At 44.0% G+C, this 22,066-nt stretch overlaps 2 protein-coding genes across 3 annotated transcripts in view; one reads left to right on the forward strand and one right to left on the reverse strand.

Moving 5' to 3' along the window:
- LOC123998101 (voltage-dependent calcium channel beta subunit-associated regulatory protein-like) overlaps positions 1-5,668 on the reverse strand; it is a 50,536-nt gene extending 44,868 nt beyond the window's left edge. For both annotated transcript variants that reach the window (XM_046303014.1, XM_046303013.1), the window contains exon 1: positions 5,549-5,668. The gene's annotated coding sequence lies outside the window, so the exon portion shown is untranslated. The remainder of the gene's footprint in view (positions 1-5,548) is intronic.
- A 1,196-nt stretch (positions 5,669-6,864) lies between these two features.
- atp5f1d (ATP synthase F1 subunit delta) lies at positions 6,865-11,252 on the forward strand. The gene is made up of 5 exons (XM_046302194.1): positions 6,865-7,098; positions 7,972-8,125; positions 8,955-9,043; positions 10,443-10,586; positions 11,111-11,252. The coding sequence occupies exons 1-4, from the start codon at positions 6,982-6,984 to the stop codon at positions 10,563-10,565; spliced, it is 483 nt and encodes a 160-aa protein (XP_046158150.1). The 5' UTR covers positions 6,865-6,981; the 3' UTR covers positions 10,566-10,586; positions 11,111-11,252.
- Positions 11,253-22,066: the final 10,814 nt, after the last annotated feature.

The following is a 22,066-nucleotide window of genomic DNA, read 5'->3' on the forward strand; positions in this document are numbered from 1 at the left end:
CAGTGCCTTCTCACTTGAAGGCACCAAAACACTGGTTTCTATGCCCATTAAATGTCTCGCAGCATAATTGGTGTGAAACTTTTTCTTATCATAAATTATTCTGTTAGTCAGCACCTCTACAAAAAAAATTTTGGGGTGTGGGTCAGCGTATGCCTTTCACTAGCCTCTGGTAAGGACCACATCAAACAAGCCTGCAGAAACAAAAAGAGATCAGAGAAAGCATCAGACTGAAAACAAGAGACATTCCAACAAAAGAAACATAAGAGCAAGAGAACACAGAAGGAATCCAATGAGGAAGTCACACTGAAAATACTTACTTACTGTTGCTGGGGGGGGGGGGGTGCTTGAGAGGTGCTTGCTAGTGCGTATGGAGATTGACTGACACGAGATACAGCTGCTCCTGTGTCAGTCTACAAAAAAGACACTGAAACACCTTCCACGTCAGCCAGCACACATTGTGTTAAAGACTTACACAGGTGAAACCGTTGCTCTGAGGCCTCAGTTCAGTTAAACAGAAACGCTGCCACTCTACATCATGGAAGGAGAAGATCCGTCACTACTGGGTTGTTTGCAGTTAGATCACATTGGACTGGCAATCAGTGCGTACAATGACCGATGGAGACACAGGCCTATCCACAATCTTAAAGAAACATGGAGAGGTATCTAATGGAGGACTGTATCATGAAATACATTACAGTGAAGCTCAGCATTAAGCCAGACGGCATACCAAAGTTTCTGAAAACATGACCTGTACCTTATGCCATCAGACCAAAAGTCGAGACGGACTTGGACACTTTAGTCAAGAACAAAGTACTGAAGCCGGTCAGCGTGAGTGAATGGGCTACCCTCATTGTACCAGTCCTAAAGGAGGATGTAGGAATCAGGATATGTGGAGACTTCAAAGTCAGTTAACCCAGTGTAGTGAGCTAAGCAGTATCCATTACACATAGATGACCTTTTCACAGTTTTAGCTGGGGGTCAAAAGTTTGAAATCGACCTCTGCCAAACCTACTTACAGATGCACATGGATGAAAAGTCAAAAGGAGCTGCTGACTGTCAAGACACACAAGTGGCTCTTCAGGTATTGTCGTCTACCATTTGGAATCACAAGTGCGCCAGTGCTGTTCCAGAGGGTGACCATATCTTGAGTGGATTGCCGGGAGTACAATGCTACCTGGATGACATCCTCATTACTGGAAAGGATGAGAACCATCTCCAGAACTTGGACTCTTCCTGAAAGAGATTGAAGGACTACGAGTTCGTAAGAACAAATGTGCATTCTTCCAAGCGGTTCAATACCTCGGTCACGTCAGGTGTGATGAGACTTCACAAGGCTCCATCCAAGGTCAAGGCTATCTTGGATGCCCCAGCTCCTCAGATACTTTATCCTGAGCTTGGCAACAAAACAGAAGTCACTGCATCAGTTGCTTTGTCAGGACAAAACATGAAAATGACAGAACAATGTGAGGAAGCATTCGTCAAAAAGCAAGGAAATACTCCTGAAAACTGAGTTACTGACACACGTCGACAAGTCATTGCCAATCCAACTAGCTTGAGATGCTAGTCCCTAGGTTGTGGGAGCAGTCATCCCATATCATGCCTTCAGATAAAAAGAAGCCGACTGCTTTCACACCAAGGACATTAAAGAAAGCAGAAACTACACAGCTGAAACGGGAATCTCTAGGCATCATTTTTGGAGTGGATTTCACCAGTATCTGTAAGGGAGGAAGTTCAGCTACACTCCTTTGCATTCTGCTTGCAGAATGTGGGCTTTGTTCTTGTCAGCACACACATGACATCAAGTACCATAAGGCAGAACAGCATTACAACACAGATTGACTCTCCAGGTTACCACTACATGTGGTCAAACTGGAGTCACATCTACCTCAGACAAGTGGAAAACGCACCAGTCACTTCAACACAAGTGCAGAGAAACACCAGAAATCACCCGGTGTTATCTGAAGGGATGGACATCAAAAGTAAAGCCACAGGTGATGCTCCAGAACTGAACCCTTAGCAGGAGAATTGAGCTGTCAGTACAGTCTGGTTGTGTGCTGTGGGAGAGGAGTCATCATTCTGCCGTCGGTGAGGAAACCAGTGTTGCAACAGCTAAACTGTGGAATGGTTTGCATGAAGGAAATTGCACAAAGCTACTTCTGGTGGCCTGGATTGGATGGAAGCATTGAGGAGAAAGCAAAAACATGTTCCTCATGTCAGAAGGTTCACAAAGTAGCTCAACTTGCATCTCTTCATCCATGGGATTGGCCGGAGGAGGCGTGGCATCACATAAGTGAATTTCGCAGGTCCATTCAAAGACAAAATGTTTCTCATGGATGCTCATAGCAAAATGGCCAGAGTTTGCCATCGTGAGGTCTACTACTGCTGAGAAGACCAGCAAGAAGCTTGAAGTAGTGTTTAGTCGGTTGAGAACCCCACGCCAACTCATTAGCGACAAAACGGACCAGAGCTAGTGTCCCAAGAAATTGCCACATTTCTACAGGTGAATGGTGTACAGCACATCAGGTCTGCACCGTATCCCCCCCCCCCATATCTACTAACAGGCAAACGGAGGTTCGTACAGACCATGAAACAGGCCTTAAAAGCATATCAGGGTCAAGGGACACTGCATCAATGCTTGAACACCTTCCTGCTATCCTAAAGGATCACCCCACATGCAACCACCAAAGCTTTGTCTGCATCACTACATATGGAGAGCTATGCACAAGCTTCGACTTACTCAAACCTCCAAACATAAAGGATACAGTGCGACAGCAACAGGAGAGTCAATTCAAAAGTCATGAACTAAGCGCAAAGGTCAGGGCTTTGAATCCTGGAGAAACGCTCTTAGGTAAGAACTACCTCAAAGTACCAAAGTGGGTTCCTGCTAGTCATCTGGAAAAGGCACACAGATCAGTTACTATTGAGTAAAGCAACGCTGACAGAAACACCATTTGGGAGTGGTCCAGAACTGTTACTGGGTGAGACCCTGACCCAGCAGTCATCACCTAGGGGCTCACAGTCACGTTCTTAGGACACTAAGTCACACAAGCGTGTGACAAGACTAACACAGATTTTTATTTCATTTTTATTTAACCAGGTAAGCTAGTTAAGAACAAGTTCTCATTTAGAACTGCGACCTGGCCAAGAAAAAGCAAAGCAGTGTGACAACCAACAGCGTTACACATGGAATAAACAATACTGTACAGTCAATAACACAATAGAAAAAGAAAGTCTATATACAGTGTGTGCAAATGGCATAAGGAGGTAAGGCAATAAATAGGCCATAGTAGTGAAGTAATTACAATTTAGCAAATTAACACTGGAGTGATAGATGAGCAGATGGTGATGTGCAAGTAGAAATACTGGTGTGCAAAAGCAGAAAAGTAAATAAAAAACAATATGGGGATGAGGTAGGTAGATTGGGTGGGATATTTACAGATGGGCTATGTACAGCTGCAGCGATCAGTTAGCTGATGTTTAAAGTTAGTGAGGGAAGTATGTCTCCAGCTTCAGCGATTTTTGAAATTAATTTCAGTCATTGGCAGGTGAGAACTGGAAGGAAAGGCAGCCAAAGGAGATGTTGGCTTTGGTGATGACCAGTGAGATATACCTGCTGGAGCGCATGCTACGGGTGGGTGTTGTTATCGTGACTAGTGAGCGGAGATAAGGCAGAGATTTACCTAGCATAGACTTATAGATGACCTGGAGCCAGTGGGTCTGGCGACTAATATGTAGCGAGGGCCAGCCGAGTAGAGCATACAGATCGCAGTGGTGGGTGGTATTAGGGGCTTTGGTGACAAAATGGATGGCACTGTGATAGCAAATTGGATGCAGTCTGAGTAGAGTACTGGAAGCTATTTTGCAAATGATGTCACCGAAGTCTAGGATCGTTAGGATAGTCAGTTTTACGAGGACATGTTTGGCGGCGTGAGATTGGTGGGTACCTAGATGCTTGAACTTGTAAAACAGACTCAACAGTTAATGTAGGAGGGGAGGAGGTGTTGTGTATTAGGGTTGTACCATTTGCACCTCCACACTTACTGTAGTTCTAGACACAGCACATCATGTGTTGTAATGAGTACTTTCTAGATAAATGAGATTTAACTCATTCCTGTCTCATCATTATTTAATCATTGTAAAGATGTAGTTATGAAACCCAGGGGCATCATGCCCCCAAAAAATGTAAGGGGCACAAAAAGCTTCTGGATCCACACTTGAGACAGCGTTTTTCACCACAACCATAACAAATTTAAGAAAAATAAAATGTAAAAAAATTATCACAGAAGAATAGTGTTTCATCCCTCCAATAGCATTTCAGACACTTGTAGAACCAATGCCAAGGTGCATTGAAGCTGATCTGGCTACCTGGGCGGCAGGTAACTGAGAGGTCAAGAGTGTTGGGACAGTAACTGAAAGGTTGCTGGTTCAAATCCCTGAGCCAACTAGTGTAGAAATTTGTCACTGTGCCCTTGAGCAACACACTTAACCCTAAATGCACTAGGTAAGTGTCTACTAAAAATGTAAGACACTTTGTTAGTATTTCCTTTATTTAGTAAGACAAGCCATCTACTCTAATTTGATTGATAGCCAGAAATGTCTTCTTGTTAATTAGTTATGAGGTTGGGAACATATCTGGGCTAGCTAAAAGCAACTTCATAAACTTGCTAGTTGGCAAGTATTATTATTATTATTATTATATGTAACAGGACAAATCTGAGGGGGGGGGCACACGTCCCTGTGCCCCCTATGGGCATGACGCCCCTGATGAAACCCACAAGAGATAGTCTCACAAACCTGAACTGTAACATCACTCAAGCTGGCTTTTATAGGTAATACAATAAAGATTATAACAAGAAAGCCTCAGTCAATGTATATGTTGTATTTCCATGGAACTGTAGGATTCCTACGAATTTCCCCTCCCCATATTAAGATGCATTAGACTACAGTAACTCTCAAAGTGTGAAGCAAACCCCATGAATGTTTACTGTAATTTAAGTATCTTACTGTAAAACCCATGCATGCAAATAAGCCACCCACCATGTACAATTCACCACATGTCTGAATGCTGTTACATGCATAATGATGAATAAGGTCTGATTTTACAAGGTGACTGTTCAGTTGACTGCTACTGTAAGTCAGTAGGAAAACAAAATTACAGCATTTTCTTGCTCTTTGAATCCGCTGCATTCCTCATAAACATGGCTATGGCAATAGACCTTCGAAAATCGGTGTAGCGCTCGCTCCAAATAATAGCCTATTCTAGAAGAACGCGTATCGGTGCGTGCCTCATGTTCCACAGGCTCTTCCATTTCGTTAAGAGTGTTAAGGAGCGCCTGTTCTAGAAGCGACTATTCCAATTACATTGATTTCCTTCCATCTACACAAATACATAATTATAGAAAAGCTTTCCTTATACTGCAAACTGTTTCCATCCTTTCTATACGGACTATCTGCAGACTTAGGCTGGTATTCAATGTGCAACCGAAAAGCTACGGGTTGATGTTCCTCACAAACATGCATGTGCAAAAGAAACTGAAATGCAACTCACCTAATTACAATTCAGGTGATCCATGTATTGAGACGTACAGTAGGCAGAAGCCAATAGCGCCAAACCTTCGCAGAACACTGTAATGTTGCTTTAACAGCCAAAACTATTTATGAATGAAACCCTATGCTTAAGACACACCCACCACCAGCCAGAGACGCACCACGTGACCTAAGTGATTGACGAGCAGGCGGAGGCGCGTGCTGAAGATCGTCAGCATCTCCCCCTTCAATTCAAGTATTTGGGGGTGATGTTATTATGAATAGGCTTCTGGTGGAACATAATGAAAATAGGTACACCTAAATTCATATTATGTTTGGAATGAATAATCGGTTCATTAATTAATTGAAGAGGTATATACAGATCGACAAGATGAAAAGTGAATATAATATAATACTACATAATACTATAATACTACATAAAGAGAGACCTAAGACAATATAATACTACATAAAGAGAGACCTAAGACAACATAATACTACATAAAGAGAGACCTAAGACGACAACGTAACATGGCAGCCACACATGACAACACAACATGGTAGCAGCGCAAAACAGGGTATAAGACAACATCACAAAGGGCAAGGAGGTAGAGACAACAATACATCATGCAAAAAGCCACAACTGTCAGTAAGTGTCCATGGTTGAGTCGTTGAATGAAGAGACTGAGGTAAAGCTGTCCAGTTTGAGTGCGTGTTGCAGCTCGTTCCAGTCGCTAGCTGCAGCGAACTGAAAAGACGAGCGACCCAAGGATGTGTGTGCTTTGGGGACCTTTAACAGAATGTGACTGGCAGAACGGGTGTTGCATGTGAAGGACGACGGCTGCAGTAAATATCTTAGATAGGGGGGAGTGAGGCCTAAGAGGGTTTTATAATCAGCATCAACCACCTTGATGGGTCAGCCAACACCTGATGATCGATCAAGGATGAAAAGTCTAAGCGGAATCCTTGGGACATCACCCCACTGAAGTTGACATTTGTTGCTGATTTATTCAAACCCTCTTAGGCCTCACTCCCCACTATCTGAGATAGGTTAGGGTGAGGATAGCACTAAACAACAGCTGATCATTTTTTACATTCTAACAGCGCCACAGTCTGGCAGTAAAGTATGAGATGTTTCACACAACCATAAATAAGCATATACTTATTCAGGTTATTTAAAATAGCAGAATATACACAAAATATGACTTGTTTAATTTTAAAGATCACACTGAACGACACACTGATTTCAGATGAAACACTGAATTTTTTGATTGAATGCGTCGCTTCTGGAAAATAACTACATTTCCCTTCATGCTTTGAGCACTCATAAGGAATTGTGGGTAGGTTTACCAACGTCCTTGTCCTATCAGGCGCACACTGTTTGACTGACTTCACACAAGGGCTAGGGGATCCTTTCGTTTCGGGTTGAACCTGAATTAGATTTATTCCACAAAAATGATGGCAGCAAGGTTTCTCCGTCGCTCTATTCCTGTATTGAGGCAAGCAAGATGTTACGCCGACGTACCCTCAGGCTCTTCCCAGATGTCCTTCACATTTGCGTCTCCAACGCAGGTAAGCGAATCCGGAGTTGGCAAGGCTTTTGGGCCTACTAACGTAGTAAGTTGTCTAGATCGCTAGCTCCTTCTCATTTTAATAGGCATTATACAAACCCTATGCACTTTGCTAGTTATTCATGTAAATATTACCAAATTCTATATGCTTAGGCGTGGTTAGTTAGCTTGAACCTGTCACCAGTCTTAGTTGGCTTGAACTTGTCACCAGTCTGGTGCACATAATTGTAAAATATATTTTCCAACCAAGCCTACAAAGCTTGCCACTTTGACAGTCCTACTGTCAGTGTTGCCACTTGCTAGCTTTCAATTGTTAACTACTTTAGCTAGCTAACGTTAGCTACCAAAAATGTTTGGTCACAGGGCCTTGCCGTTTCTGTTGTTCTGTCACCTTGAGAATAGAAAGGGAATACTATTCAATAGTTAGTAATAACGTTACTTTCTAATTTAATAACTCGTTGGCTTGTGCGGACTGCACCTTTTTTAGCCACACGTATAACTATTCTGCAAGCTATGTATAATTGAACCGTACACTTTGCGTCTGACAGTACGCTATTTGCTAGCTAGTTGGATACATCATGTCGTACCTAGCTAACTACATAACTCAACAGTCAACTCTAAAGATGAATTGAAGAGAGAAGTATGCACTTGCTATTTAACCTCTGTCAGGCAGTAGTGGCATATTAACATCAACTATCTGCAATGCACCAGGACCTCAAAGTGGAGTAACATAACACCTCAGTAAACATGCATATACTTCATTAGAAACAACAATCTAGTAATGCATGCACAGATTGTGTATATTTCCACAGATAATATTGAAACATCCCACTTCAAGTACAGTAATGTCTGCTTATGTTTCTCCTTCTCCCAGGTGTACTTCAAGGAGGCCAGTGTGAAACAGGTTGATGTGCCCACACTGACTGGTGCTTTTGGTATCCTCCCTGCCCACGTCCCCACGCTGCAGGTCCTCAGGCCTGGTGTGGTCACAGTGTTCAACGATGATGGCTCCGCAGCTAAATTCTTTGGTAAAATGTGGCTTGATCATGTAGATGGAATAGTGGGCGGGTCTCATGACCTCTGTCGTACCTGATGTGAGAGGGGATCCTGGTTCAGAATTGCCCAATCCCAAATCAACCCCCAAGCCTTTCCCCAAACATCTAGGTCCTTGCCTAGGCTACATCTAAAATGGTTGGAATTGGATAGGTGTAGCAACATTGTGAAAATACCACTTTTTAATCATCCTTTATGAAATGGTAGGACAGTGTCTGACCTCTGATATTTATGTGAAAAGGGACTTCAGTGGTGTCACCTTCAAGAACTGTATTTGATTCACTATGGCTAGATATTTACCCTGACAACCATATTTTATCAGGAAATGTGGAAATACCAGTAGTGGGCCTATATGTAATTTGGACGCTTTGATTGTATTTTCACTGCCACATCTCGATACTAAACTGGTTACTAAAAGCAATTGTTTCAAAGTGAATTAACTTAATGTAAAATGTTATCAAATGGGGACAATACTTGCACATGCTTTCAATGTTGAAATTCCTATTAATAGATTGCAAGGGTCTGGCCATTAATATGGACTATCCAGCAGGGGTCAGCCCTGTCTCGATTTGTGGGGATAATAATGACTGTGTCCTAGACTGAGAGATCTCACTTTTTAGTGTAACACTCATTGTAGGCTGCTTCCCTGATTTTTGAAATCAACTAAAACAAAATGGCTGCACTGAACTTTAAGAGAGGCTTGCTGGTGCAGTCAGTGCATTTAATTAACTTCAATAGTGTAGTCCTACTGCTGGGTGGAACAGGTTGGTATGTATATTCACAGATGCTGTGTATGTTTTGCAGTGAGCAGCGGGTCAATCACAGTGAACGCAGACTCCTCAGTGCAGCTGCTGGCTGAGGAGGCCTTCCCCTTGGACCAGCTGGATGTGGCTGTAAGTATCACCAACTCCTATAGACCGATGTAGTATTTCTATGGTAACGGGTGGGGAACTCTGGTCCTTGAGAACCACAGGGTGAGCAGGCTTGTGGTGCCATCAACACACCCTGACTCTAGTTATCAACTAGGCTAATTGTAGTAGCTAGTTTGGAGCGTGATTTGTTTTACCAGGTGTGTTAGAGCTGATCTAGAAGACTGGCATAGGGATGACCTCTGTTTTCTAATGCTTCAATTGTGCAAAAAGTATTCCGGTTTATGCTCATTAATGGCTGTCCATCAGAAATAAAATGTTTGCCTAGCCTTAACTGGATGCCTACCCAATTTAAGAACTGCCCATCCTCGACATTTGTTTTAAGCCATTCTCTAGATTAGGCTTAAAGGAAGACTCGCGTGATTGGGAAAGCCAGGCTAGAGAGGTGTGATTGGCAGGCTCATTCAGCCCATGCAGAGCCAGTCAGTACTTGATTGATTGAAACCCAACAGGAGCCCTTTGCCAATCCCAGTGCCCTTTATAAATACGATAACTGTGTACAGCTCTCCTCAGTCAGACCTTTGTAAAGCTATGAAGTAAACCTTCCATGAAATGTCCAAATCCCTTCCTCAACATTAGTGTATTGCACAGCATTGGCCCAAATGTCAGTCAAAACATGTCAGTGTGTATGAAATGTCCCCAAGGCCATGTTGTTCATTCACATCCACATCAGCCAATTACACACGTTCATCATAGAGGTGCTCGTTCTCTCTTTGACCCCGCCCAAGGAGGGCACACGCTGTCAACTTGACTCCATAGAAATAGATGATCCCCCCCCCGTGAGATAAAAATGCACAGGAGGCCCTGCTGTTAATAAGGCAAGAAAGGTCAGTCACTGTTGAGTTGTAACAGATGTGTCAAGTCCCCGCTGGGAGACCTTTAATGTTTGGCATTTCTATGCTGTAAACACTACTGTGACAAATGTGCTTTTCACAGGAAAGAGGCAATGTGAATTTGCTATGCTAGTCTCTCTCTTCCCAGATATTCTCCCTGACCTACTTTTAACATAAACTGGTATATTGGAATGAGTTCATGTGTCTGCCTGGAAGAATCATAAAGCTCAATAGGCTATGCCCGCCTTATGTTTTTGCCCCAATGAGCCATAACTGTATAGGTTTCTGTAGCTGGAGCATCGCTGAAATGTTTCCCCTGACAATACTTACACTGGTCTGGCTGCCTAGCTCTGACCCCTGTCTAAAACATGATTTGCCTCAATTGGTTATTCAGTCAAATGTGAGAAATATAAAGACAGTGTTTGTACTGTGCTAGCATATTTAGTGTGCATGATATCTAACACATTGCATCATAGTACACATATGCAGAAACTGTTATTGTATTGACTTGTATCTGACGGCTCTCTTAGGCTGCCAAGGCCAACCTGGAGAAGGCCCAGTCTGAGATGGCATCAGCGTCTGACGAGGCTGCCAGGGCTGAGGTCCAGATCAACATAGACGCCAACGAGGCCATCGTCAAAGCCCTGGAGTAGGCCATGGGACTTGTCTCTGTGGTAAGTGCTGCAGACATGTATCTTTGTGGTGGAAAAGTGAAGAGTATATGAGTCTCGCGTCCTAGACCTTGTTGGAGTACCTTTTAAAAATGCATTCCACCCATGATCATTTACTTCTTGCCGCTATCACCGATGCATATTTCTAAAGTATTACCTGCTGTTCACACTTGCCGAGATAATCCACCACCTAGCTCCCAGTGACCGGTCATTTTTAATAAAAGGAGGAGACCTGAGGGGAGACACAGCGACTTAAAGGTCGGCCACTAGCGCAACAGCCAATCGGGAGGGCAGCTCTTGCTGGCAAGCTTTGATATTGGCTAGCAACAAATGATTGACATTATGCATTGATCCACCCACCGGGGGATCACAATGACTTGATCGCTGATTATCTTGGCAAGTGTCCATCCAGAGGTAACTTTCAAAAAGGGTCGTTAGCACACTCAATGTTATTTCTAGATTACTTGTGAAAATATTTATTTAAAGCCTGCGTACTTACCCTAATCCTATTTTCTTCTTTGTTCTAGATGTCGTGTTGGTATAACAGAAATGAAAATTCTCCAACTTTATTTGTTTCCCTGCCCCGTGAAGTCAGTAACTGCAAGATCTCATGCTTGCTTTGTACAGTGGAATGAAATTACCAATAAATTTATTTGGATTTACCTGCCAGTCATTTTATGTCCGTCTTATGTCCGATTCAGTGAGTGGCATTGTGAGCCCATTATTATGAGGGGAAAGTGGACTAACATTCTGTGTACAATGTGTTGCGCCTGTATTTTGTTATGGAGCTTGTTGCAGTTCTCATTTCCGCCACTTTGTGGCAGTGTTTTCACATAAACCATGGTAGGCCAGTCACAGCAAGTCTGTCTCTTTGTGGTGAGACAACCACTTCAGCCAAGGGTAGCTATTATAATCACATTTTGGTTCAGCTATGTTGTGATTCATCATGCCTTATAATTAAAGGCATTGAATGTTATTTTTGTCCAATATTGAATTGGTCTGCATGTTAATTTCATCGTTGGACATTTTGTCAGGTGGTTCGCGTAAGTGTTACTCAATGACTGGGAGGGGGGGGGGTGTTGGCTGCATTTAAAGGTCTCCATTACCACCTCTTTGTCCCTAGGCGTGAGCATGTTTATACTGTGAGTCAATATGGTGACCTCAGGTTTCCGTGGCGCTGCCAGGAAAGTTGCCCGTTTGAAACAGAATGCAGTGGCATTGAAGAAAATGCCTCTGTGTTCATGTTAACGTGAGCACTCCAGAGCTCTAATCATGTGTGGACTGGATGCTTTCAGAGTTCCAACCACAACCGGTTTTCTGAATGTCACAACTCTAGCCAGGCCCCATTTTACTAGTGAGCAAGGTTCTGTTAAAAGACTGGCCCCTTGCACCTTTTTATTTTTACATGAACTCTGTCATAACCAAATTTGGACCCATGACGGAAGTGTCAATTGTTTTTAAAGCCTGCTTGTTAAAATTGCTACTTTAATGAGGTGCTGGCTTGTCACATCTTGAGGTTTCTACCTTGTCAGCAAACTCCTTACAGTGTGCTGGCCAAAGGCAGGGGTATGTCCATAGACAGTGGAAAATGTGGATCAGTTTCTGCAGGCAGACGCAGGAAAATAACATGACATTTTATTAGGTTATTCCATGCTAAGTGTTATGAAGAGGATGAAGTCATGTGATTCACAATAGTGGAAACTCCAGTTTCCATTAACATGGGATATATATTTTTTTAAAGCCTTCACATCCTGTCTCCTTCCTAATCTGCCACTCTCACTGAGTCTTGTTCCAGCTGCACAGCCCCTGGGCCTAAAGGCAGAAGAGAACAGCGCAGAACCGCTCTGAATAGGCCAGGACCCGGAAGGAGATGAAACAATCCTGTCAGACACACCTGATATTGATCCAGTTTAGTCCCCTTTAGAAGGCTGTTTCCACCTCTTTTATAGAAGGCTGAAGCAGAAAATGTCCATGTGCTTCATCAGCATGTGGGGTGTTTGTAAATCAAACTGTGCAGGCTTACTCACATACTGGATGTGAGGTCCAAAGAATGGGTTGTGATCAATTGACACTCTACATACTAATTTCTAAGCAGTGACTCCAGTTGGTGACGTTGTGAGAAGTCATCTAGAGGGGGATGCCACTTTCGGTAATTGCAGTTACTGCACAAAGGACAGGGACGGGGAGGCCATTTTGGGGGTTGTCCTGTGGCAATAGAATGAGATCCCTGATGAAGCTGTAACTGAATCAAGTAAAGGCAGAGAACAGGGACACAGTGTTCCTGTTGAGCACTTAAATGGCTCAACCATGTCACAATAACATGACTCCATAGGCTGGTTGAATGCTTTCTGACCACTAATCAGTCCCCCTCTGCTGCACCAGTCTTACTCAACTGCTATTACAGAGTCTACGCTGAAAGAGTTTCTTATCGTGGTGAACCCAGAACTAAAATCTTGCGTCATTTGGTCAGATATCTACGCTACCGTTTATGTTTACTAGTCTGTCCCCATTAATTTTTATGTATCTATTAACTTCAGCCCTAAAACATCTCACAAGTGTCTTTGGTATAAATGGCTCTCACTGGAGACTTGTAACACCTATTCATTGCCTGTAATTCCAATGTAGTTGTAAGGCTCAATGTACATATTCATATTCACCAGTGATTTTTTTTTTTTGTATCTTATGTGGCCTCCTTCACACTATCACTGGTCTACTTGACATTTCCCTCTTATTAATATTAATACCAGCCTTTCACTGTAGGAAGGTAGCTCATTATGGAAAATAACATAACGTGTGTAATTATGTAACAAATGAATAAGTAAGTTTTAGAAGTGTGTAATTTGGAGAAGTTTTAAGTATCAGTGGTGAAAGTGTTTGCTTGTGGCAGGTGGTCCTTTTTGAGATGGTATTGGGAGCGTGCTGTGTGAGAGGAAATGAAAGGCCTTCGAGCATTGGTAAAATTAGAGGGTTGGGAAATCAAAAAGGTATGTTAAATAAAATGTCCTGAGGATAGTTGCTAAAGTATATCTGAATTACACACACGTCACCAACAGCGAAATCATCAACCACCAATTAGATCGGTATTCAGACACACACAAAAACAACAGAATTCAATCCAGGTTGTTTGTCTGTGTAGTGTGTGCTAAAGCTAGCAGACACCTGTACAGCCTGAGGCAAAGTCCAGCTTGGCTGTGCACTGAGAGGCAGCAGAGGGCTAAACTGACTGAAGTACCTGACCTTTTGGTGGTTCTGTGTAAAGAGGGGGCCTGCAGACTCTCAGTCAGCTGTCAGATACTGCATCCAGGCTGGGAGTGGGAGTTGAGGCCTGACTCTGGCGCCCACGCCACTGAAATGGGTTCTCTAGTCACAAACAGCCAGCCAGTGGACCAGCTAGGTAACGTTTCCACAAATGGGAGTGTGGGGCATTTCGGAGAAAGTCGCCAATCCGCAACAAACATCCTGCTGCTGGCTTTAGTTAATCAGCTTTGTGGCTAGGAGCAAATGGTCTTCACTCCACACGGAGAGATGCATCTCCCCGCGCTCCATTTGGCAAATCTTACCATAATTATATCCTCTATCCAACTGATTCCTGCTTATAAGCAAACACTACGTACATACCCCAACCGTACGTACATACCCCAACCAGAAGCCATTGATTACAGACAACATCCGCACCAAGCGGAGCACCCCAGCCTTCCTTTGTTCTGTGCTGTTTAACGCTGCCTGTCCACTTCCTAGAGAGAGCCGAGGTGGGACGCATTTTGTCTGAAATGTGCTGCATGTTTGCATGCAATGAGCTCTGAGTCATCACCTTGGGCTTTCTTCAAGGAAATCCTTGCATTTTTCACACCTTTGATCCTCATTCAGTTGTGCGTTCATGCCAGCATAAAAAAAAACATCCTCCTCACAACTTGATTTTACAGATACTGCTTGAGTGTTCCAATTAAAAGACATCCGTTTCTTCCCCTCTCTGCCTGAGGTTGTGCAAAAACAAAATGGTGGGGCTAGTCGTGACTGCCTTGGCTGGGATCAATGTGTAAAATATCCCTGGCTCTCCCTGGTGCTGCTAACAATGCTGTTTGTGGCACTGTGGCATTCCAACAGTAGGGTAGGACAGAGGGGGAGAGATTAGTGGATTGCCAGGGTGAGGCTGTGGGCACAGGGGTCTGTAAATGCATTAACCCCCACCACTTTCTAACACTGTTGTGTGATTCACTAGGTAATTGGGGGACAGCTCATCGAGGCAAGCATGTTCTTTCAGAAGGCCTATGTGCTGTACATTTAGATTGAGTCAGATAGTCTGGTAGAAGATACCTTTGCAGCAGCGCTGAAAAGATCATAACAGTGCCCCAACGTTGTTCATTTGCCAAGCCATTCATGTTCATTTGGCCATTGACCTAACTATGTTGGGAGAAAGAGGGGATTTTGGGATGAGCGAACATTTTCATATTTTTGTATGTCCTAGTGACCTTTTTATATCATCCTGTGATCACTTACAGTCAATTCTACATGTCATTCACAGCATGTTGCTACAATAATACTGCATGGCGGGCCGGCCGGATGGGAGGGCCTCTTCTGGTGACAGCTGTGGATGACAGTGCTAGCATGTAGATCCTGGCCAAGCCATTCACTTTGCTCTTACCAAACAAGGGGCTAGGGCCTTTTGGCTGGCACCATCTTTTGAGTTAGTCCTGTTTTGGCTGTGGAACTTCCCTGTGAGATGTCCATCAGAGGGATCTGGGATGGGATGGTCTTTGTTTTCCTACCCGATGGGAATTTAAAGAAGACTCGTGTACACACATTCTCCTGTTCTGATTGGTCCCTCTCTTTCCATAACACAGAGCACCACAAATGAATGTATTTGTTTTACACACACAAAGGTGTGTGTGACACACACACATATACACACAGACAACTAGAACTCTTAAGAGGGTCAAGTGTTGTCTCAGACATGTCAGTGTACTTCTAATAGCCTGGTATGTCCAGATAAGTATAATGTGGTCATATGAGTGTAAGGACCTGTTATTGGAGGAATAGAGTCAAAGGATTCAGAACGGAGAGTAGAGGAACACCTTCGTGAGTATCTCCTTTCTTTTTTTCTGCCCTTTGAGTTGTTTGGAAACTTTTGACAAGCACTGAAGTTCAGAGGACGTTAATTTAGAATGTATCCGCACTGCAAGGTCTGTCAAAGTGACTCACACCACCGCTCCACCCATCCTCCCCTCCTTTTGGCTAGCTAACTGTCCCTCTTCTCTCCCTGTGTGACTGAGTGCTCAGTGGTTTCCGAATCACATGACTCTCCTCTGAAGCACTTGGAAAATATGCCATTGAGTTAGTTTCCACTGAGGACAACAAAGGCAGGCAGGCATAACTCCTTTAACACGCTTAGATCAGCTCTGGCAGGGCCCAGATTTCAGAGCTGTCCTCCTCATGCCTGCACGCAATCTCCCCCTGACACCTTCCAGTCTGGGGGACGGTGGAGCTGGCACCAATGTCTGCTCCGGAAGGCAGGCCCATTGATCAAATTCTGTCAGGTGGCTGTGGCCCAGCACTAAGGGACCAGAGGAATGCAGTTATCACAGTTGTCCCCTCGGACTCACCGTGCTGATTGGCCAGTGACACTTTGGGGGACTCGATGACAAAAACAACAAGGACAGGTTCACCCAGGGGTTTGGCACTGTCTGAATTGGTATAACAGTGAAACCCTTAGATAGACACCTGTAGATTAATATAGGCCATGACTATCCCTGTCTAGAGGGGTAATGTTCCATAGAAGTTTCCACTGATATCCACCCTGGCTCCTGCGTCACCGTCCTCCTCCCTGATTCTCCTCCCTACGTCAGCCCACTTTGGATTTTCCACCCTCTTCATGGTCTTGATGACGACGTTCAATGCTAATCCCTGCATATTATGGCCTGTGCCCTAGTGACCTAAGTTGCCAGACCAAACAGGGCTACAGGGACAGCTATGGTTCAATCTGACCGTAACCATTGCAGCTCTCTGTTTGTCAGACGACATTGTATTGCAGTGGTTGTGTGTGTGTTTAGCCACGGCCAGGGTGGTCAGGAATCCCCAGAATGCCGTCATTGATCTGTGCGTCACGTGCATTTCTAAAAGCACAGTGGTCAGGCAAGGACTCCCTCCAACTAGAATCTCAGGGGATTTTCCCGAAATGTTCGGAAAAGGACTGAGACTGGAGATGTTTAAAGTGAAGTGGTGTACTTATCTCTCTGGTGGTAGCTATCTCTCTGGTGGTCCATTAAGAATACTGTGAGGCCAGGAGTATTCTACATTGTCCAGGGGTCATTAATAGGGGTCTGACCTCCCCTACCAAGTATTTTGTTTAAATAATTGATTTGGCTAAACTTTGCCGTGCACGATAAACACATCCTTAACAAGCAGTTAATGTCAGGTATATCAACTGGACAGTAAAAATAGACACGTCTGACTAATTAACTGTGAAGTTATAGTTGGCTGACTGGCTGTATCGAGCAACGTCAACAGAAACAATATTCAACATGACTAAACATAGCCAGATCACGATCTCAAATCAAATCAAATTGTATTTTTCACATGCGCCAAATACAACAGGAGTAGTAGACCTTACCGAAAGCCCTTAACCAACAATGCAGTTCAAGAAATAGAGTTGAGAAAATATTTCCTAAATAAACTAAAGTAAACATTTAAAATGAAAAGTAACACAATAAAATAACAATAACGAGGCTATATACAGGGGTACTGAGTCAATGTGTGGGGGTACAGGTTAGTCGAGGTCATTTGTACGTGTAGGTAGGGGGTAAGTGACTATGCATAGATAATGAACAGCGAGTAGCAGCAGTGTACAAAACAAATGAGGGGGGGGGGTTAATGTAAATAGTCTGGGTGGCCATTTGAATAATTATTCAGCAGTCTTATGGCTTGGGGGTAGAAGCTGTTAAGGAGACTTTTGGACTCAGACTTGGCGCTCCGGTACCGCTTGCTGTGCGGTAGCAGAGACAACAGTCTATGACTTGGATGACTGGAGTCTTCAAAAATAAATTGGGCCTTCCTCTGACACTGCTGTGCTTAGTCTGAAGTATTATCATTGCCCAGGGTGTTTTTCTAGACTATAATAGACAATGTGAGGATATTGTGCAACTTCAGATCTGTTGATCTAAATTATTCCCAGAATAATACAATCCTTGAAATAGAAAATGTGTTTGGTGTGGAGAATTTCTCCCCTACACATTTGAGCGCCACGAGGTGATCAAATTCCTTTTCAAGTTGGCTGCTTTTGAACTCAAAGTGTCTCCTTTGATCTCTCAAGTCTCCCCTACATTGGTCATATACTTCTGTAGATATACTGTAGAGGAGACGGTCAGTTTGAAGTTGCTGCTCTGACTCACTACTGATTGATGTAATGCAATCTATCCAGAATAAATGCTTCAACTGCAGATGGATATCGTGGTCAGTAGATTGGTATAAAAACGTGCCTTCGTAGAAATGACGGATTGAGATCATTTCAGTCGTCAGTTTGTGCAATGTAGTTGTGACCAACTGGGGAGGTCAAGGGGAGGGGCGGAGATAGCTACATTTGATTTTGCATTCATTTGTCCCGCTCGTGACAATTCTTGAAACACCTGACTTCGGTCTGCAGTCTAGAGTACAATGAACCCTGAGCTATAGATTTACAGCCCAGACTATGCTGTTATCAGAGCGAGAGAAAGAGGCGCTGGCAGAGGGAGAGAGAAAAGCGGCCGGGGCTGAGCCAGTAGGAGAGGGGAATGAATGACGTCACCAGTGATGACAGTGCTATTTTAAGCGCGCAATGGGGAGAAGGCCGCAGCCAGCGATCGCTACTCTCCTGACATCAGAAATGAAACCAGGCTCTCTGACTTATAATGACCCTTTGTGTCAATGATTAGAGAACCGAGAGAGGAAGAGATAGGGAGAGAGGGATGGAGATGGTGAAAGAGAGAGCGCGAGTCAGAGGAAGAGAGAGAAATAAAAGAGACTGCATGAAGAAAAAAGGTGGTAGAGGGGGTTTGCCAGTACAGTGCTGATTAGATTAGACCAGCTCGTCATCCAGCACTAAGCCCAGGATACACAGGGATTAGTGGCCAAGGGATTCTGCAGAGTCCTGGCATGTGGGTGTGGATGTGTTCATAAGTGTGTGGGAGGAGAGTGAGTGGGTGGTTTCTCAACTTTTTTGGACCGAGAAAGGAAATGGCTGCATCTGGTACTGATCATTGTGTACAGTGCACAGTATCGTTGCTTTGTTCCTTTTGAAAACACACCAGGAACATGGCAGCCTTTATTATGTCACTGACATCTGGACAGATGTACAACTAATGGGATTCATATTCATAAGGGCAGTCTCTAAGACTTTCCAGAAGAAATGAGTCATGTCCAAGAAGTTCATTCCTCAGTGCCAAGCTATCCCGTTCTGCTCTGCCGGGCACTTCCCTCCCATTCCATGAAGAGAGTCCATGAAGTCACGTTTAACCTTTTCCAGTCCACGCTTTGTCCCTCTGATACACTGCCTCTAGCTGCCAAACAAACAAATTGAGTTAACACCCTCCCGGTGTGACCAACTTCACCGCCATAAAGGTTCTTGTCGTGCTTGGCTTGTGTCTGGTGGGTTGATTCAATTGGGTTAACACCCTCCCGGTGTGACCAACTTCACCGCCATAAAGGTTCTTGTCGTGCTTGGCTTGTGTCTGGCGGGTTGATTCAATTGGGTTAACACCCTCCCGGTGTGACCAACTTCACCGCCATAAAGGTTCTTGTCGTGCTTGGCTTGTGTCTGGCGGGTTGATTCAATTGGGTTAACACCCTCCCGGTGTGACCAACTTCACCGCCATAAAGGTTCTTGTCGTGCTTGGCTTGTGTCTGGCGGGTTGATTCAATTGGGTTAACACCCTCCCGGTGTGACCAACTTCACCGCCATAAAGGTTATTGTCGTGCTTGGCTTGTGTCTGGCGGGTTGATTCAATTGAGTTAACACCCTCCCGGTGTGACCAACTTCACCGCCATAAAGGTTCTTGTCGTGCTTGGCTTGTGTCTGGCGGGTTGATTCAATTGGGTTAACACCCTCCCGGTGTGACCAACTTCACCGCCATAAAGGTTCTTGTCGTGCTTGGCTTGTGTCTGGCGGGTTGATTCAATTGGGTTAACACCCTCCCGGTGTGACCAACTTCACCGCCATAAAGGTTCTTGTCGTGCTTGGCTTGTGTCTGGCGGGTTGATTCAATTGGGTTAACACCCTCCCGGTGTGACCAACTTCACCGCCATAAAGGTTCTTGTCGTGCTTGGCTTGTGTCTGGCGGGTTGATTCAATTGGGTTATTTAACACATTGAGGCGAGTTCCAGGGTGAGTCTTATTGTGGGGCCTTTCAACGCCATAAAAGGCTGCAATTATCAGGTCCACTTTGTGGGGGTGTTAAGTTTACACCATTTACATCCGGCTGTGCTCTGTAAGTAGCTGCCAGGACATTGGGATGGAGGGGTGAGGTCCCACTGAGGAGTCAGTCGAGGTGTCTGATTATCCGCCTCACGAACTGGGATGTGTTTTGAAATGAGAATGAGAACCGATTCTAAAACAATGAGAAATTATGAGAAACGATTCTGGCTCGAGACAGGATCTGATCGAAACAACTGTTTGGTTAACAAAAATGATTTAAAAAAAGCCTCTCTTACCAGCCTGGTTGCCAGCTTTATGAGTCATTTCCTGATGTTTGTCCAATGATACAGCAAAGTAGCAAAGTACAGTACATACTGTATGAAACAGTTTGAATTTCAGTCAGAAGTCTTAGTCATTGATGATGAGGTAATTGATGTATAATTTTTGTGAATATGAGTTAGCCATAGTTGACAATACAGCCTGGAGGGCCTGGCTCATTACTGCACCCTTATCTTCCTGTTTGACTCAACCCCACCCATAGACACTGTTTCAGGTGTAAGAGATAGTCAAATGACTGAAAATTTGATAGACCAATCATTTACGAATGGTCCCTTGGATTACTTACACTGTACACAATGTACATTTATCCGGCTATAACTGCCAGTTAGGAATGTGTTGACCAAGAAACTGTGTGATGATACATCAAATGTTGTGCAATGGCAGTTGGAAGATGGAAAAACAAGGTGTCAGGATATCCTATAACTGCATAGCCATACTGCAAGTTGTATGTAGTAAATGTGAGCCTGATTTGTGAAATGTTTGGCCTTTATCCATAATGCCTTGGGGTCCTATCCAATAAAAAGAGACGACCAGATTTGTGGTTCAAAGTTAAGCTCACTGGTGAGAGAGTATACATGGACAGTCGTGGCCAAACGTTTTGAGAATGACACAAATATTAATTTCCACAAGGTTTGCTACTTCAGTGTCTTTAGATATTTTTGTCAGATGTTACTATGGAATACTGAAGTATAATTACAAGCATTTCATAAATGTCAAAGGCTTTTAATGACAATTACTTGAAGTTGATGCAAAGAGTCAATATTTGCAGTGTTGACCCTTCTTTTTCAAGACCTCTGCAATCCGCCCTGGCATGCTGTCAATTAACTTCTGGGCCACAATCTGACTGATGGCAGCCCATTCTTGCATAATCAATGCTTGAAGTTTGTCAGAATTTGTGGGGTTTTGTTTGTCCACCCGCCTCTTGAGGATTGACCACAAGTTCTCAATGGGATTACGGTCTGGGGAGTTTCCTGGCCATTTTTTTCTTATGGCAAGGTGCTGGAAAAGGCATGGTTCGTCACCAAACTGTTCCTGGATGGTTGGGAGAAGTTGCTCTCGGAGGGTGTGTTGGTACCATTCTTTATTCATGGCTGTGTTCTTAGTCAAAATTGTGTGTGACCACTCCCTTTGCTGAGAAGCAACCACACACATGAATGGTCTCATGCTTTACTGTTGGTATGACACAGAACTGATGGTAGCGCTCACCTTGTCTTCTCCGGACAAGTTTTTTGTCCGGATGCCCCAAACAATCGGAAATGGGATTCAGCAGAGAAAATGACTTCTACCCAGTCCTCAGCAGTCCAATCTCTGTACCTTTTGCAGAATATCAGTCTGTCCCTGATGTTTTTCCTGGAGAGAAGTGGCTTCTTTGCTGCCCTTCTTGACACTAGGCCATCCTCTAAAAGTCTTTGCCTCACTGTGCATGCAGATGCACTCACACCTGCCTGCTGCCATTCCTGAGCAAGCTCTGTACTGGTGGTGCCCCGATCCCGCAGCTGAATCAACTTTAGGAGATGGTACTGGTGCTTGCTGGACTTTCTTGGGTGTCCTGAAGCCTTCTTCACAACAATTGAACCGCTCTACTTGAAGTTCTTGATGATCTGATAAATGATTGATGTATAGGTGCAATCTTACTGGCAGCAATATCCTTGCCTGTGAAGCCCTTTTTGTGCAAAGCAATGATGACGGCACGTGTTTCCTTGAAGGTAACCACGGTTGACCGAGGATGAACAATGATTCCAAGCACCACCCTCCTTTTGAA

This window comes from Oncorhynchus gorbuscha, linkage group LG15, assembly GCF_021184085.1.
Source record: "Oncorhynchus gorbuscha isolate QuinsamMale2020 ecotype Even-year linkage group LG15, OgorEven_v1.0, whole genome shotgun sequence".
NCBI lineage: Eukaryota > Metazoa > Chordata > Actinopteri > Salmoniformes > Salmonidae > Oncorhynchus > Oncorhynchus gorbuscha.

Bases quoted from the DNA above. Each gene is read 5' to 3' on its own strand.
- atp5f1d (XM_046302194.1), top strand. From the start codon at position 6,982: ATGATGGCAGCAAGGTTTCTCCGTCGCTCTATTCCTGTATTGAGGCAA. The intron at 7,099-7,971 runs GTAAGCGAATCC...TCCTTCTCCCAG, and splicing joins CATTTGCGTCTCCAACGCAG to GTGTACTTCAAGGAGGCCAG. The intron at 9,044-10,442 runs GTAAGTATCACC...CGGCTCTCTTAG, and splicing joins TGGACCAGCTGGATGTGGCT to GCTGCCAAGGCCAACCTGGA.